We start from the raw sequence: 17,632 nt of genomic DNA on the forward strand, positions 1-17,632 counted from the left end.
TTATTTTTGTCATGGGTGGGAAAATTGCTTGTAATGTATAGAAGGATTAGGGGATGCTTGTTCCCTGACTGATTCTCCACCTCTAACCTACCATATTTAGAATAGGGGTGGGGAACTATGGCCCTTTTATGACTTATGGACTGAGCATGGCTGGCTCAGGAATTCTGGGAGTTGAAGTCCACAAGTCATAAAAGGGCCATAGTTTCCCACCCCTGCTCTAGGATAAAGAATAGAACACGAGGGGCCCAAGGCTTATGCTGATCATAACTGTAAGTACTCGATTCATGTATATATGAATAGTATCTCTTGTTAGGGAGCCCTGTTCACATACTCGTAATAGCATTCACTCTCATTTTAACATAAACAGCAATTCTTAAAAGCTACTGACCAAAGGGTAAGAAATCAGTTGTTGGCTCATGTGTGTGTGTGCCATACATTTCTTAACAGCATCTCTTTGTATTTTCACAGAGCCATCTTATCCAAAAGGTGATACAAGTGGAACAGCCCGACGAAGTTGGGAGCTTCGGACTCTTATCAGTCAGACCAAAGGTGATAAAAATAGTTTGTTATTTTGACAATAAATGTATTTCAAACTGCCCTTTCATAGTAGTTGTCATTTAGTATTTCTCTCAAAGGTTATTTTTCTTACAGTTGCATCCAACTACATTCATATTATTGGTTCTTGAACAAACCAAGCTTGTTCTTTTATTTCCTCCTTCAAGCATATCCTTATATTTATCCATATTCTAGATAGTTTCAATATAGAATAGGAAGCCTTTGCCCTCAGATGTTACTTCCTGATAACAAGAGTCCCACAGCCAGTGATGACAAACACAGGTTCAAAATCATCTAGATGGCCCTGGCCCTGTTATATGGGATATAAAAGGAGGATTAAATCAGTATCAGTCCCTACATTTTTATTTATTAGACTTATATACCGCTTCATATGGCTTTCAGCCCTCTCTAAGCGGTTTACAAATTTTTTTTTAGCAAATTGAGTCAGCAACTTGCCCCCACAGTCCGGGTCCTCATTTCACCCACCTCAGAAGGATGGAAGGCTGAGTCGACCTTGAGCTGGTGAGATTTGAACCGCTGAACTGCAGATCACAGTCAGCTAAAGTGGCCTGCAGTACTGCACCACATTTTTCTTGCTAGTAACCATCCATGGAGCGTGTCACCTTTGTTCAGTACAAATACATCCACATACATATACATATTTGGAAACCAGTGTGGTATAGTGGTTAAGGTGGTTAAAGTGGTTAAAGACTAGGAGCAGAGAGACCCAGATTTCAATCACCCCTTAGGCATAAGATGGCTAGGTGACTTTACTCACTCACTCACCTACTTGAATTAGGACATTGAATCAACCATCATGTATTGGACCAGTATGTTAGATTGTCGTCTGGTGTGGGGGGAAGGGGGGAATAATCCCTGAATGCATACAGGAGGCACAATCACCAGACAATGTTGGTTGCTGCTCCAATCTAAGCCTTTCTTACTTCCACCTCCTAATCAAGTGCCCAAAGTGGGATTATGCAGCCTAACCGTGTTTCTCAGTGGAGGCATAGACATAGACATGCAGAGAAGTAATGTGGGGGAATAAAAACACCCAGATGCAATACGTTGCAAAGAAGGACAGTTGTAGGAATTAGGTATAAAGAAGGACTAGGGGTGGCCTGATAGCTGGGTTCCAATATTTTAGGGGCTGCCATAAAGAAGATGGGGTCGATTTATTTTCCAAAGCATCAGAAGGCAGGGTAAGAAACAATGGATGAAACCTAATCAAGGAGAGAAGGATCCTGGAATCAAGGAGAAACTTTCTAATAGTGAGAACATCAACCAGTGGCAACAAAGGCAACAATCCGTAGATGCTTTTAAGAAGAGACTGGACAACCATTTTTTGACATAATATAAGGTCTCCTGCTTAAGCAGGGGGTTATACTAGTATACCTCCAAGGTCCCTTCCAACTATGATGAGGATGATGTAGTAAATCCAACTCCTTCTATCCTGCTAAGAGGGGTGAAAGTAATCTAAGAACCATGGCTGCATGCCCAGTTTTTACAGCTGAATGTATATATGAATTTGAATCCCTGGGGAGAGATGAGAAGTAATTATCTTATAAATATTCTAAATATATACCTTTAATAAAATAAATAATCAACTTTTTTTATTCTAAACCTTTAGGATATTCAGACCATTGACCAGTATTGCCTCGCTAATAGTTTTCATACTGCTCTAATGGTATAGGTAAATAACTGCAATTCATTCCTAATCAATGCTTTTGCCTATTCTGTTTCTTTCTAGACACGGCTTCCAGGCAGGGACCTATGGAAGCAGTTCAGAAATCTGTCCAGCTGTTTGAAGAAAAGAGGTACCGGGAAATGAGACGGAAAAACATCATTGGCCAAGTTTGTGACACGCCCAAATCCTATGATAACGTCATGCATGTAGGCTTAAGAAAGGTCACTTTTAAGTGGCAGAGAGGAAACAAAATTGGTAAGTTTCTAGGGAACTGCCGCTTGATATTTCAGTTAATGGAGGGAGTTACATTTATACTTTTAACCCAGAAATGTCATCCATGTGTCTTCCTGCATATTTAATTTTTACCTAGCTCAAGGACTTCGCCTTTGTCAACCTGTGCATTTATAATTACTGGTTTATTTAAAAAGCCATGAAGGAGTAAAGCATACTAAATCCAGAATATTCTGTAAGTTGTTGCAGGTGATTTGGAAATAAAATCTGTCCTGTAATGCAACTGTGTAAAGCGAGGTACTTAAGGTTAAATGACATCTATTTTACCTAGAAATTATTACTTTGGAATTGGGTGGAATAAGTCAGGAGCAGAGTTGGGTTCCTACAAGTTTGGACTGGTTCAGGTGAAATTGCATGCACACCGAACCAGTAGTAATGCCAGCAGCAACCCACCCCTGGTCAGGAGCTAGGTCTGTGTTGGCGAACCTATGGGCACCCGTGCCAGAAGTGGCACGCAGAGCCCACTCTCTGTGCAGGTTCTGTTGCATGCATGGGTCCCAGATAGCTGGTTGGGTGCAGATGCATGCAGCGACCAGCGGCTATCTTTTAGGTTCATGTGCGCACCGGAACCCAGAAGAGAGCAGCTGACCACTACATGCATACGCACTGGACCAGCTGTCTGGCGTGCATTTGCGCAACGGAACCCAAAGGTGTAGCTGGCCGTCATGCACATGTGCACCGGCCAGCTCTTCTGTTCCGGGTTCCGGTGCTCCGGTGTGCATGCGCTCCAGTTTCGGCACTCAGAGCCAAAAACATTAACTATCACTGAGCTAGGTGATGGTGTTAATATGCACACTTCATAACAGAACTATCATATGTGACATTCTGCTCGTTGTGTGTGTGTATTTAAAACACTTTCTGTTTAAATGCCTCTGTGTTAATTAGATTGTTCATTCCTAAAGTATTCAAGGCACCTAACAAAAGAATCCACACATATTTGTGTAGATATTCTGCACAAAATGATGTATGACTGACTTATACTGAGAAGACATAAAAAATATTTTCAGAGTGCTTAGATTTCTTTTTTAAATTACAATTCTGCAGGAGAAGGCCAATATGGAAAAGTGTATACCTGTATCAGCGTTGACACTGGTGAATTGATGGCAATGAAAGAAGTAAGCAATATGCTTGTAAAACAATTTTATATGTTTATCTTTTTTGTTTGTGCAATTTATTTAATTATTCAAATGGTAACTTTTTAAATTAAGTCATTTACTATGAGATAATGCCTTTTTCCTACCAACATATCTGCTTCTTAGTATCAGAAGGAGAGGCATCCCATTGTATTCAACCTAGAATGAAAGCAGGGGGGAAATGACAAGATTAGAAGAGGGGAGACTTCTGTATTATCTGTACAGATCTGTGATTGTTCTTACTCATTCTGTGTGATAGAACAAACAGATCTCTGTGTGGTTTCAGCATTGCTTTTCTCCAGTCTTTTTTTTCCTGTTAACTTGGTTTGCAACACTCATGAAATATAATGTCTTTTTGCAGATAAGATTTCAACCCAATGATCACAAAACGATAAAAGAAACTGCAGATGAATTGAAAATTTTTGAAGGCATTAAGCATCCTAATCTGGTCCGCTACTTTGGTGTAGAACTTCATAGGGTAAGGAGACGATAGTCACTGACTTTTGCAGTTAACATAGAGTATAAATTAAAATTGATTTAGTTAATAAGAGTACCCGGGAACGTTGGTCTGGCTTTGTGTTTTTAAGCTATGAATCTGTGTTCCGTTTTGTTTATGGAAGTAAGTATCTGTAGATGGTTCCAGGGTTACAATTGCTATTTAGGAAGCAAATTAAATGTGTGAGAAACATGGTCCAATTTTCCAACAAAGAGCAGTGGATTTAGTTAAAGGATTCATAAGGGTTGATCTCTTAACCTTCATCTATTGTAATTTCTCTATCCCAAAGGTATTACTAGTTGACGAGAGAGAAAATCCAGATGTAGCTTACATATTCATGTTACCTTTCTTCCTTTCAAAATTATTAGAAAATTGAAACGGTTAGCAATTAAAACTGGAGAACGGTGAAGATAAAAAAGGATTCTGTTTGGCCTTTCTATAAAATTGGTATTTGCACTGGGACTTCTAGGGATGAAATGGCAAATTGAAGATTACATTGGTAAAAGTGGAGCCTACAACCACAGTGGAATAAAGAGCCGGCAAGTAGGCCGACTCTTTGTAATCTTTCTTTGGACAGAAGCAAGCTTGAAATTTCCCATAAATTCTCCAGGCAATTATTCCTCACAAGGAGTCCATAGGTATCTTGCTGGACCAGGGTAAGCATGGTTGGTGGGCATGGCCAGCTCAATGTCACTCATGTTGGGGGCGCCTGTGGTGGCCCAAACACTCTGCCAGTGCCAAGATGCTCTCCCAAGCTTCGTTTTTGGCTGTGACAGCCTCCTGCAACCCTCTGCCAGCAAACATGGAGTTTGGGAGGGCTGCTTGCAGCCCTCCCAAACTCCGTTTTCAGCTGCGACAGCCTCCTTCATCCTCTGCCAGCGGAAACAGAGTTGAGGAACCTCCATTTTCGCTAGCAGAGGCACTGCAGGCCGGTCCTTCGCTCTTTCCAGGGCAGCCCCATGAGCCAGATCTCAGCACCCCGTGGGCTGGATCCAGCCCCTGGACCTTGAGTTTGACACCCTGCTCTAATATAATGAGCCCATTGCAAGACGAAACCTTCTTTCCTGAAGATTATGGAGTGTAACCTGCCAAGTTTGTGTTGGTAGAGCACAATTTTTCCTTGTCTAGGGTTGTGAGTGAACAGCTGGGAAGTTTCTGGGTCTAAGTGAGAACTAAGAACTCCTAGCTTCTTCTCCATTGTCTTTAACTACACCAAAGTAGCTCTCCTATTTCACATTCAGAGCTCATTGGACCATACCTATAAACAGAGAACTGCATTCTACCTAGTGGGGATGTCCACTTCTTAAACTTCTTTGCACCTCAATTACAGGAAGAAATGTACATCTTCATGGAGTATTGTGACGAGGGGACCCTGGAAGAAGTGTCAAGGCTGGGCCTCCAGGAGCACGTTATTAGACTCTATACAAAGCAGATCACAACTGCCATCAATGTGTTACACGAACATGGTATAGTGCATCGAGATATTAAAGGTAGAGATTTATTTAGATTTCTCTCTTGCTTTGGATTGCCTAAAAGACTTTTGTTTAAAGCAAAATGTAGATAATATACAATTTAGAAATCAATTGCTTCGAATAACATGCTGCATGATTTTCAGCGTTTTCCAGTTCCTCTTCTCCACAGTTGATGTTTTAAGAGAGGTTTGCTTGCTTGCCAGCCAGAATTGATGGCTCATTGTACCTTTGACAGTTGTGATCAATATTTATAGATAAAGAGAACAAAAAGTTATTAGGAAATAACAGAAAATGTTGATGCTTCCCACTGAATCTTGAAGGGCGCCTTTGGACTGTGACCATGCTTTGCTGATAAACGAAATCACTTATCAGGACACAAATGGGGACACATTACAACAATAATTACATCAGCATACACAAAAGAAAATATTACATGCTGACATTTAGGAGATTGTTTAGGGACAAAGAAGCAGGAGGCAGTTATGCTTGACTACATGATATTAATGGTTGTTTTTCACCATTAGCTGAAGCAGTGAGACAGACCTGCCTGAATGCTGCTCAGTTTCTGCTTCTCCTACTCTTGAAAACCATTTTCAGTTTCCATAGCAATGTACTTAGGAGGCATCCTGCCAATGGAAGCTCTTCCTCCCTTTCAGAGCTTCAGCTGGAGTAGAAAAATAGGAACAACTGCTATCAGTCTTGTGGGGTCAGGAATTATGCAGACAAATGAGAGGTTTTCTTCCCAACTCTTCCTTGTTCTTAAGAGATCATGAAAGGGATATAAAACGAAATACCCCCATTTTTTATTTGGAGAATGCAGGAATGCTGCATCAGAAATAAGATTCAGATAAATGAATCAAAGGAAATGTGTGTGATTCCCCCATTCTTGATTGCATGCAGGATATTTATAGGAATTTATAAGGAAGAATACAGGTAGTCCTCAACTTATGACCACAATTATGCCCAAAATTTAGGTTGCTAAGTGAGAAATTTGTTAAGTGGGTTTTGCCACATTTGTTAAGTGAATCACTGCAGTTGTTAAATAAATAACATGGTTGTTAAGTGAATCTGGTTTCCCCATTGACTTTGCTTGACTCTAGGACACTGCAACCGTCATAAATGTGAATCAGTTGCCAAGCCTCTGAATTTTGATTACATGACCGTGCAATGATCACAAGGGGGAAAAATGGTCATGCCACTTTTTTTCAGTGCAAACAGCCACTAAACGAACTGTTATAAGTCGAGGACTACCTGTATTAACTGTCCAGATATTTATAATGCATGGACATTTATAGTTGAGCCTGATTGTTCTGAAACAATTTGGAGCTAAAATCTTCTGTAATGCTTAATTATGAAATTTCATTCATTCATTCTATCTATTTATCTATCTATTTATTTATTTTGGCTTATAGGAGCAAACATCTTTCTTACATCATCAGGATTGATAAAGCTGGGAGATTTTGGCTGCTCAGTAAAATTAAAGAATAATACCCAAACAATGCCTGGAGAGGTGAATAGTACTCTAGGAACTGCTGGTAAGGAAGAACATACAACGAAATCTCTATATATAACACCGTCTAGGGGCCATTGAAATTCTCTACTGTATGCTATTGAATTCATGTCTTGATTTTATTATGAGAATGTTAAGTTCTGATCTACAACAAAAGTATTCCAAGTACTGGCTTAGCGGCTGTTTAGGTTTACAAGATTGGTCAACATTGCTTAAAGTCCTGCCACCTTCTGGAATATCAGTGTCACTACACAGCTGTAAATCTAAATCAAAAATCAAATCTTCAGACTGCATTATCCTGATTGTCTAAACTGTGCACATCAGTGAAGTGCTCATCAATATTACCTGTTGCTATTATTATCTTTGCTATTATGCAAAGAGATTTTATAGGGATGTGTACCTGTTTGGATGCAGAATAGAAAAGGTGTTTTGGAAGGGCTATGCGTCCACTTGGTGCACCTGTAAGCCAGTTCTTAAACCCCAACTTTTCCTTGCTCTCACTAAAGATGTGTGCAGCATTAGAAAAATAGGCTTATGCATTATGAAGACTGCAACTGGATATGATGGCCTTATTGCACCTTGTTGATAATTCAGATCAAATGTGAATTTTCCTCGGACGGCATGATTGCTGTGCATGGAGCGGGGGGGAAATGCAAGGATTCTCAAAGAAAGCCTGGACTTGGGTTGTGAACCACATCCACATCACACTCCAAAGCTACTGTATTTTTTGGAGTATAAGATGCTCCGAAGTATAAGACGCACCTAGCTTTTGGGGAGGAAAACAAGGGAGAAATACTTGCCTCTGCCTCCCAGCAATTTGCCACCTTGAAACAAACAGCAAACAGTTCAGACAATATACACTGTTTGTAGTGTTGTATTTCAGACTATACTTGTACAGATGCTGTTAAAATTGATGTGATTTCTGGAAATATAGTTATTTGCTATTTAAAAGAATAGCACTTTTTAAAACAATAGCACTGGGCCATTTCAGATCAAGCATTTACAGTATTTTAAAAAGCTTCTTAATTTTGTTAAGTTGTCTAGAATAATAATAAAGCAGTCTTTAAAAAATAAGTCTAATAATTTGAATTCTATAGGCATTTATAGTTAGTGACTTACCTCCTTGCAGCAAACAGCCTGATTAGCACAAGAAAAAAAAATCTGCCTCTGCCTCCCAGCAATTTGCCTCCTGGAGCAAACAGCAAGTTTCACTTTCAATTTCTCCAGATCATCAGCTGTTTCAGGCTGCAGGGATTGTTATAGCCTATTGAAGCCTCTGCAAGCCCCCGTTTGCTGCAAGGAGGTAAATTGCTGGGAGGCAGAGGCCACAGGGTGAGCATTTATACATTCAGTATAAAGACACACCCAAATTTTCACCCTTTTATAGAGGGGAAAAAGGTGCATCTTATACTCTGAAAAATTCGGTACTTTTCATCATTTGGATCCAAGTAGCTATGCACTATTAAGGCTTTTCAATATTAACTTCTAGCTTTGTACTAGAGACATACAACTGTGTGTGAAACTATTTCCCTTGCACTGGAGTGAGTGGGACACCTGTTGCTCTTTCTTAAAGAAAAGATATCTTGGAAAGGCATAATAAGATTGGTGAAAATGCTTCTAAAGTAAGCACAATGTCTACGTTAAATTTACGTAGAATAGCTAAAGATTGTGATTTGTACTTAGTAACTTGGTAGCACAGATGGGTAGCTTACAACTGGTCTTGCTTTGGTTTCTTGGACAAATCCTTTTGTTTTGAAGCCTCCTGTTCTTTTTGTTGCATAAACGGATGTGTTCCTTTGTGTTTTTTCAAAGCATACATGGCTCCTGAAGTGATTACGAGAGCTAAAGGAGAAGGCCACGGGCGAGCAGCAGACATTTGGAGCCTTGGATGTGTTGTGATTGAAATGGTCACAGGGAAGGTAGGTCTCCTACATGACATTCAATCAGTTTAGTTACTGAGGATGCCCTGTGGATGATTTAAAACCGTGATGGCATGTGCATGACGGAATGCAGAAGAGCTGCTCCGACTGCCGAAACTGGAACGCACATATGCAACAGAACTTGGAAGAGCAGCTGGCTGCTCCGAGTCCAAAAGTGCATGCGTGCGACAGAATCCAGAAGAGCAGCTGGTCGCTCTGAGTGCCGAAAATGGAGCGTGCACGCGAGCCTCGCAGTGCCAGAACCTGGAAGAGAGCAGCTGGCAGGTGCGCATGTGCATGGCAGCCAGCTGCTCTCTTACGAGTTCCACCCTGCGCATACATACATACATGCATGCACTCCAGTTTTGGCACTTGATGCCGAAAAGGTTAACCATCCCTGATCTAAAACATGCCATTATTGGATTTCCGGGAAATTAAATAACTTGAACTTTGATCAGTTAAAAGTGACTGGCAAGAGAATAATTAATTTTGACTGAAAAACAGAGCACACTCTACTCACCTTAATAAAAAGAACTATTCAATTGCATAAAATTTATTATTTATTATAATAAATAATATATATATTTATTAAAGTTGAAGTATGACAGAATTTTGTCCTTGCAACATCATTTTGTTCGTTTATATTTTTGAGCATAGTTAAAGAACTGAGAAAGTCTTCACAGACTTCTGCTATCTCCAAATAGGGAGTTAAGCTAGTTTTCAGATTTCAGATAAGTCAACATTGTAAATGAAGTCCAACTGGTATAATTGCTGCTTGGGAACATTGATGCATTGCTTGATTATTAATGGAATAGAGAACTAACATATTTTTGGAGTATAGGATGCACCGGAGTATAAGACGCATCCTAATTTTTGGAAAGGAAAACAGGAAAAAAAGTTTCTGCCTCTGCCTACCAGCATCCATCAGTAGTAATCTGGCTAGCGTCCTTGCAGCAAACAGCAAATGGCCTGGCCAGGTTCAGCAGCCTGATTCAGCAGGAGCAGCTGATTGAAGGGTGGAATACCCCCAATCAACTGTTCCAGGCTGCAGGGATTGCCACAGACCATCACCCCCTGTGTGCCTCGCATTTTCAGGGGGTTCCAGGAGGCGGGAATCCTCACTGTGCTGCTCATTATCAAAATCCAAGTGAAAGTGAGGATCCCCGCCGCCTGGAACAGCCCGAAAATGCGATGCATAGAGCAGAAGAGTATAAGACGCACCCAGATTTTCACCCTCTTTTTCTGGGGGAAAAGGTGCGTCTTATACTCCGAAAAATATGGTAGCTAAATCTTGCCCATTGATTGGAATTGTCTGCAACTCCATGTGCTTATTTGTGAATACTCAGGGTTATTTGTTATGTTTATCAGAAGTTATTGTTATCAAAAAAAGAAATGCACCAAGTCGTACAGTCAGTGAGAAAATTCAATTTCTCAACCTAGACATTCCTGCTTTGTTACAGAGACCCTGGCATGAATTTGAACACAACTTTCAGATTATGTACAGAGTAGGGATGGGTCATAAGCCTCCGATTCCTGAAAGGATAAGTCCAGAAGGAAAAGGTTTCCTTTCTCATTGCCTGGAGAGTGATCCAAAGATGAGATGGACAGCTAGCCAGCTCCTCGATCATTCGTTTGTCAAGGTTAGTTAAGCTTGACTCTTCTGGTTAGTAACTGTGGGGGTCTTATTACACAAGAGTAACTGTTTCAATTAAAGAAGCTTGTGGATTTTAGTTCTAGTCTTCATAAGCAATTACAACACGTTTTTCTTCTTTTAGTCTCATCAGAAGAACTGACACAGCATAAATAATTCAGTAGTACAGAACGCCTAACTAACTGGGAGAGAAAGACATTGCTTGCATTTGCAGAGTTTTCCCCCATTGGCAACTTCCAAATGATTAGGCTTTGCGTGCATTGGAGCAAGGCACAATGCACAAAATTGAGATAGGGCACAGTTGGGAGAGCATACAGTTTCTCTGCCGGGCCTAGCATCTTTAAAAGCAAAATTATCCTAACCAGGTATGCTCCACGGCCATAACTTGCTGGAGGTGGATAGGTGAGGGCATGAAGGACATTGGCTGGAATCCAGATCAGCAGAATTCCAAAGTGTGATATTTGACTTAATTCAGGGGTATCCAACCTTGGGAACTTCAATACTTGTTGACTTCAACTTCCAGATTTCTTATTGGTGGCCATGCTGGCAGTAGAATTCTGGGAGTTGAGGTTCTTATACCTAGAAATGGCCAAGGTTGGGAAACACTATCCAACAGCATCATTTGTGCAGTTTTCACACCTTGGAGGATCAGTCACTTTTCTTGAAAAGAATGATATAATTTTGTCTACATAGTAGTTACAGTAGATCTTACCTGAACTACGGTTACCTCATCTGAAGGAGTCACTGTCAGGGAAGGAGAAGCATACCTTTAAAAGAAAAGTCTAATAGGGCTAATTATCTGCTCTCTCCTTATTACCACCCAGGTGTGCACAGATGAAGAATGAAGCTATGCACATGGTTGCCTGTACTCGGGTGAAGTATTTTTGAATCACTACTATATGTAATATTTACATTTGGACTGTGTTGAGACACAGGAATATGACTCAAGGCCTAACATGACTGAAGACTGCACAAGTGACAGGCGTCACTTTTACTGCTGCTGCTGTTTGTTTCCCTTGGCACCTGTTGTTCCCCCTGGCAGCCCCCATGAGTTTAAAGAAGCTGCATGTTTCAGTGAAAGTGCCATTACTACTGTATAATGGACCATGAACTTATTTTTGTCCTTTCTCTGTTTCTCAGATGACTGAGAACTGTAATGTTAATATGTAGGATTTTTGAACTTTTAGGTTCAAAAACAAAGTTAGTGTTATATCAGGCAGTCTGAACCTTATTTTTAATCTCCTGTTTGTTGAGTGCACTGACTGTGAACTTCTACTTTTCTGTTTTTTTTTTGTTTCTGTTTTTTATTGGCCAGCTTGATTTGTTATGCAGATGTTGATTGAAGAAATTTAAAAGCTTTTTCTCAATAAATGGTTTATTTTAGGAAGTCTTTTGTTTCCTATTTTGTTGTTGTTCCTACTTAAATGGCTATATCATTCTCAGGAGTCTTATGTGAGGCTTGCACTTGTGTTTCAATGGTATAGGTATTTATAGTTTGGATAGACTTTTCATAATTTTTGGGAAGGTAAGTAGCACCCTTACTATTGCTCACAGGGATGTGCTTATATGTTGCCACCAAAACTTGGTTGAAGTGTGAATCTATATCTTTAAATGTAACTGATGTAGGAATCAGTTATGTCGCTCATCTGCAGTTATAGTCTTCAGTGACGTATCAGGCTATGGTTTTAATTCCTTACTATTACTGTGGTAGCTCATCAAACCAAAATTCAGAGTTGCAAGTGTTATGATAATAAATAATTCTTTTTAAATAGTTCAGTGGCTCATTTCCCTAACCAAGTACCAAGTATCAAATTTATCTCATAGAGAAAAGCGGTTGGCTAAGAATAGCTAAGTTGCATTATCAAAGCAAAAGTCTAGCAAAGAAGATTCTAATTCAATTCATGCACATTTGGCTACCATTATAAGGGCTTAAACGTAATGTTCGCAGTTCTCTAACACAGGTGGCTGAATTGCTAATTGCACTTGTTTAGATCAGATGTGGCTTTTCCCTGTACAATATCCATATTTACAGTTCTTTTAAAGACACATGCATGTATCACCCTTGATATACTGAAGTATGCTTATATTTAGCATTGATTCCTCAGCATCCTCCTATTTGTTAATGATGTGCTGAAAAATACATTTACAATCTCACATCTAAGTTTACTGCTATTTTAGCAACAATCAAGCTATACAGAGGCATTCATAACAGAATTCTCAAAACCAGAAAATTTGCCCCATTACAACACAAGTTGGTTGAGGTTTACTGCGGATCTTCTTTGGCATTTGGATATTACGATGACATTTGGGTTAAAAGTTGATTAAAACATGGCATCTAGGATCAGTTCACTTTTTTAGATTGAGTGCAATGTTTTGTCAGAGAAGCACTAAATGTTTAATTTTGCTTACATTATACTCCATGTTTTGCATTTCATTTGGTTCTGGAAGTTGAAAGAAATTAAGGAGCAATAAGACACAGCCTTGTAAAATAATGTAATCCTGCTGTACACGAAATAACTTTTCTGTTTCCAAGAAATACATCAAAAATAACACTAGGCAGGAAGATCCACTTGGCATTCCGATCAACATTATCCATTGAAAAGAAAAGTTCAACAAGAGATTCTTTTTTCAAGTGAACTTTGAAAAGTGGTAAATGTAAGGGTGGAGAATCATAAGTCCATTAGAGTAATAAATAAATAAGTAATGGATTGAATGCAGCAGTAAAATGAAGTGTTTTGGAAATCACTAGTTTAGCATAACAGAAAAGTGAAACTAAACGAGGGAATTTTAAGACATTATCGTAAATGTCCCCATACTACAAGTAGTCCTCGACATTTAGATTGTTGCTTGAAAACCACTTACAGGTAGTCCTCAGCTTAGGACTATAATTGAACCTAAAATTTATGTTGCTAAGAGAGAGAATTGTTAAGTGAGTTTTGTGATATTTCTTGTCACAGTTAAGTGAATCCCTACAGTTAAGTTAGTAAAAGTTGTTTAGCGAATCTAGCTTCCTTACTGACTTTGCTTGTCAGAAAGTGGCAAAAGGTGATCACCCTGAAACACTGAAACCATCATATATATCAGTCAATTGCCAAGCGTTTTGATAACATGACCATGGAGAAGCTGCAGTGGTTGTAAGTGTGAAAAACAGCCATAAATCATTTTTTTCAGTGAGCTTGTATCTTCAAACAATCAAATGAAATGTTGTAAGTTGAGGACTAACTTATATCAGGAATGAACTTACCTGCATACAGGTACACTGGATTAATTGTAACAGACATGTTGAAAGCAACATAGCTAAGATAAAAGGACAAGCTAACCAAAAAAATCTGTTGCTTGGAGTCTGCTATAAGTCGTCAAAGCTGAAGAGGAAAAGCAGGAATGATGTTTCAAAAAAATTGAAATGGTTTTGATGAAAGGTTTCAACTGTCCAGATATCTGCTAACAAGACTCATTCTGCCAAATATATCAGCTAAATTCTTGTGTTGCTGGTAATTTTCTCTTTCAAAAGTACAAGGATGTTTCTGTTATCTTGGAATTGGTCTTTATTAACAGGTCCACTGAGTATTTTTAAATGGTTGGGTCATTGGGTTACTAACTACTAAAAACAGTCTATCTCAAACAATGGATTTTAGAATGCTAAACAAACCATTGTAGTATAAAAGTTGGTTTGTTACTTAAGCCATAGAACTATACACTTTTGTTTACAAATGAAAATAGCAAGTTTGCAAATTTATTTGGTCTAAATCAAACAATCTACATTAGGGTCTGGTGTAATATATTATTATAATATGATAAAACTCCACAGGGAGACAGAATAGCAGCAGTGCAGATCTATATATCAAATGGGCCAGAGTACTATCCAAGTTGAGATAAATATTGTCAATATTCTAATATAAATCATTTTCATGGTCAATATATATATATATACTAGGAATACAGCCAATTTAACACCTGTATTTAAACTTGAAATGGGGAATTCTAGAAAAGATAGGGCATATAATTTCCTGCCTAATTTGGAAAGTAGCATTAAAGATAATTGTGCATAAGGAAATCAAATTTTAATGAATAAGAGTTTATAGAAATAACTTCTCTCGCTAATGTTTTGAGTTCATTGGGAATGTTGATGCATGAATAACTGCATTGTGCTGCATATTGATATAAATGGACTTTCAAACAGCTTTACCTTCACTACAAAATTGGTATTAAAGAGGCAGTCTCTTACAGATTCATAATGATTAAAGAACAAGCAAAAAAAGTAAAATTGTTTTTTGTAGTAGAATGCAAGAAATAGATTTCTTTAGGAGATGTAATTGTGACTGGAGATGTTGAACCTTTCCGAATATAATAAAGGATTGAGAATGAATACTTGGAGCCAAGTGTGCAAAGGAATTAAACAAATGCAAATAAAAAAAATGGGATTACAAAATAAAAGAGAAGTACATTCACTTCACTTTCTGAAGTGAATTGAAAACAAACTAGTAATACAAGTGTCTTGGCAAACTGAAAACAAATGTTAGGAGGAAAGTTGTCTTATTTTTATCAGGCTGGCCAGAGAATAAATATTTGGATAGTGCTAAGTAGCTCAGTGAAAATACTACTCAAGAATCACTCATTGGTTAAAACAATTACTTACACAAAAATAAAGAGATTATAGAAGTGAAACTAAACAAATTAAAATGCATTTGGAATACAGATTTCATAACAAGTCTCTGGGCTTTCCAGAGGCAGCTTATTGGTCACAATTGGAAAATAAGCCACCAGACTAAAAAGAACAAAGTAAAATAGTTCTTATTTTTGTTAGTTAAATATATAAATTACTCATTTTTGTCATCTTATAGGAAAGTAAATTTTATTTCATATTTTAATCCATTAAAGGTTTATTCAGAAAAAAAGAATATTCATTCATTCATTTGCTTCCTTCCTATACTATGTCTGCATATTTTCCCTTCCTTAATTTTTTAAAAAAAGAACAGTTTCTTTGGAAAATCTGAGTTTAAAAAAGTATAGAAAAAAGTAAAGTAAATTGCAGAATATTGACTCTTGTTGCCAGCTGGAGCAGGGAAGGAGATGGATAGAGAAGAGATGTGACTTCAGGGAAGGCATGAGCTCTTTATAACAGATTCTGGGTCTTCATGATTGAAGACAGATGTGCACAGCAGTTCACAAGCTTGTTACTTTTGGGTATGAAGCAGTCTCTGGAGATTTCACTTTTGCTTCTCCTTGTGTTTATAGTTGCCGTAAGTCGAGCCTTTGTTAATTTCTGTTAGTCCTATCATCCATCGAACACCAACTGAAACTGAATTTTTTTAAAAAGAGGATATGTTAAAAACAGAGAAAAAAGGAGAAAACGAATAGCAAATTTGCTCTCATAAATGAGAGCATAAACAAACTTTATATTGCCCTATCAGTAGTCTGCCATGTTATGCAAAGAAAGAGAATTATTCAGACTTTGGGATATCATGCAAGAAATAAATGATTTTCCTCTGTAGTTTTAAAAATATTATAGGAGAAAAGGTAGGCACAAAAAGACACACAAATGTTCGTCAGATATTTGTTTAACTAGACCACTGGTGTCAAACTTGCGGCATCACGTTGCTGTCAGATGGTGATTCATTTTTTCCCCTTTGTATAAGTATAATCTTTATTATCATTGTACTTAAATACAATAAAATTGGTACTTAAATACAACGAAATTGTGGAGCTGGGGTGGCCGTGGCCTGCATGTGATGCATCCAGCCGTCAGTTTGACACCCCTGAACTAGGCGGATTGCTGCACAGTACTGTCCATTTTATCTCCTTAAAACTATATCACTGATTTAAAGTCATTTATATATCCCTTATTGGAAATGGTTTTTGTGTGGTAATTGGTTAAAACAATACACCAATTTCTCCAATTTCTCTTTTTTTAAAATAAAAAAACCCTGATTGGTGGTGTCAGGAAACCAGAAGCCAGGTCAGAGTTCAGAAAACACTTGAGAGTTTATTCCATGTAACCTATATATAAGAATCTGATCTACTAATGGTCAAGGCAAATTGGTGCCAGATAAGAGTCAATGAACTTGTGGGAGTGGAGATGGCTGGACTTGGGTCTCTTTTGGGGGTGTAGTGACTCCAGACTGACAATATAAGACGGTACTTGACCCGGGCCTTGGGGTCAGGCTGCTCATCTTACAACTGGCTAGTTTTGGGTCATTAAAATAATGCTATATGTGCCATTCAAAAGTCTCCTGAACATCAAAGGGTGTCAGCCTCTGCTTTGCTATTTGTTTTCGGCTGCCATTGAAATGGGGAGGGGGGGGCTGGTATTTGGGAGGGGAAGATTTGGTACAGGAGATATTGTTAAAAGGGAGTTTTGTTCTCACCATCCACTGCGCATGTTGAAGACTGGTGTTTAGAGTTAGTCAAGGCCAACCGTCCTGCATACCAACCTGATGGTGTTCCTTGGAGATGAAACCCACATGACACCTGAGGGATTTGCAGATTGGACAATGGAATGGGGGCTACAGGGGGGAGGGGGTTGGACAAATATTGATATGTATGATTTCGCGTGCTTTTGCCTCAGACCTTGCTTTACTTAGCTGCTATCTTTTCATAACCAGTAAAAGTACACTTAATTCTGCAAAACGGAGTCAAGTGGATGGTGAGAACAAAACTCCCTTTTAACAATCTCTCCTGTACCAAATCTTCCCCCTCCCAAATACCAGCCACCCCCTCCCCATTTCAATGGCAGCCAAAAACAAATAGCGAAGCAGAGGTTGACATCGGGCTAATTTCCGGACAATGTGGTGACTAGTCTATAACCTTTAATATTTAATGACTTCTAAAAGCATGACCCTCTCACAACCTAGTCAGACAATTTTGCATCCTATAATTACAAGAATATTATAAGTTAATTTCAAAACTCTTCTCCCTCAG

General features: G+C 38.7%; 2 protein-coding genes across 5 annotated transcripts in view; one reads left to right on the top strand and one right to left on the bottom strand.

The window, feature by feature from the left end:
• MAP3K4 (mitogen-activated protein kinase kinase kinase 4) overlaps window positions 1-12,101 on the top strand; it is a 108,442-nt gene extending 96,341 nt beyond the window's left edge. For all 4 annotated transcript variants that reach the window (XM_032215929.1, XM_032215928.1, XM_032215926.1 and 1 more), the window contains 9 exons: window positions 469-549; window positions 2,306-2,497; window positions 3,578-3,648; window positions 4,028-4,144; window positions 5,493-5,652; window positions 7,047-7,169; window positions 8,957-9,063; window positions 10,524-10,703; window positions 11,539-12,101. In XM_032215929.1, coding sequence (XP_032071820.1) covers window positions 469-549; window positions 2,306-2,497; window positions 3,578-3,648; window positions 4,028-4,144; window positions 5,493-5,652; window positions 7,047-7,169; window positions 8,957-9,063; window positions 10,524-10,703; window positions 11,539-11,559 — 1,052 coding nt within the window. In that variant the 3' untranslated portion in view covers window positions 11,560-12,101. The remainder of the gene's footprint in view (window positions 1-468; window positions 550-2,305; window positions 2,498-3,577; window positions 3,649-4,027; window positions 4,145-5,492; window positions 5,653-7,046; window positions 7,170-8,956; window positions 9,064-10,523; window positions 10,704-11,538) is intronic.
• Window positions 12,102-15,921: 3,820 nt separating this feature from the next.
• AGPAT4 (1-acylglycerol-3-phosphate O-acyltransferase 4) overlaps window positions 15,922-17,632 on the bottom strand; it is a 59,093-nt gene continuing 57,382 nt past the window's right edge. Inside the window, exon 8 of the mRNA XM_032216809.1 lies at window positions 15,922-16,013. Coding sequence (XP_032072700.1) covers window positions 15,922-16,013 — 92 coding nt within the window. The remainder of the gene's footprint in view (window positions 16,014-17,632) is intronic.

This window comes from Thamnophis elegans, chromosome 4, assembly GCF_009769535.1.
Source record: "Thamnophis elegans isolate rThaEle1 chromosome 4, rThaEle1.pri, whole genome shotgun sequence".
NCBI lineage: Eukaryota > Metazoa > Chordata > Lepidosauria > Squamata > Colubridae > Thamnophis > Thamnophis elegans.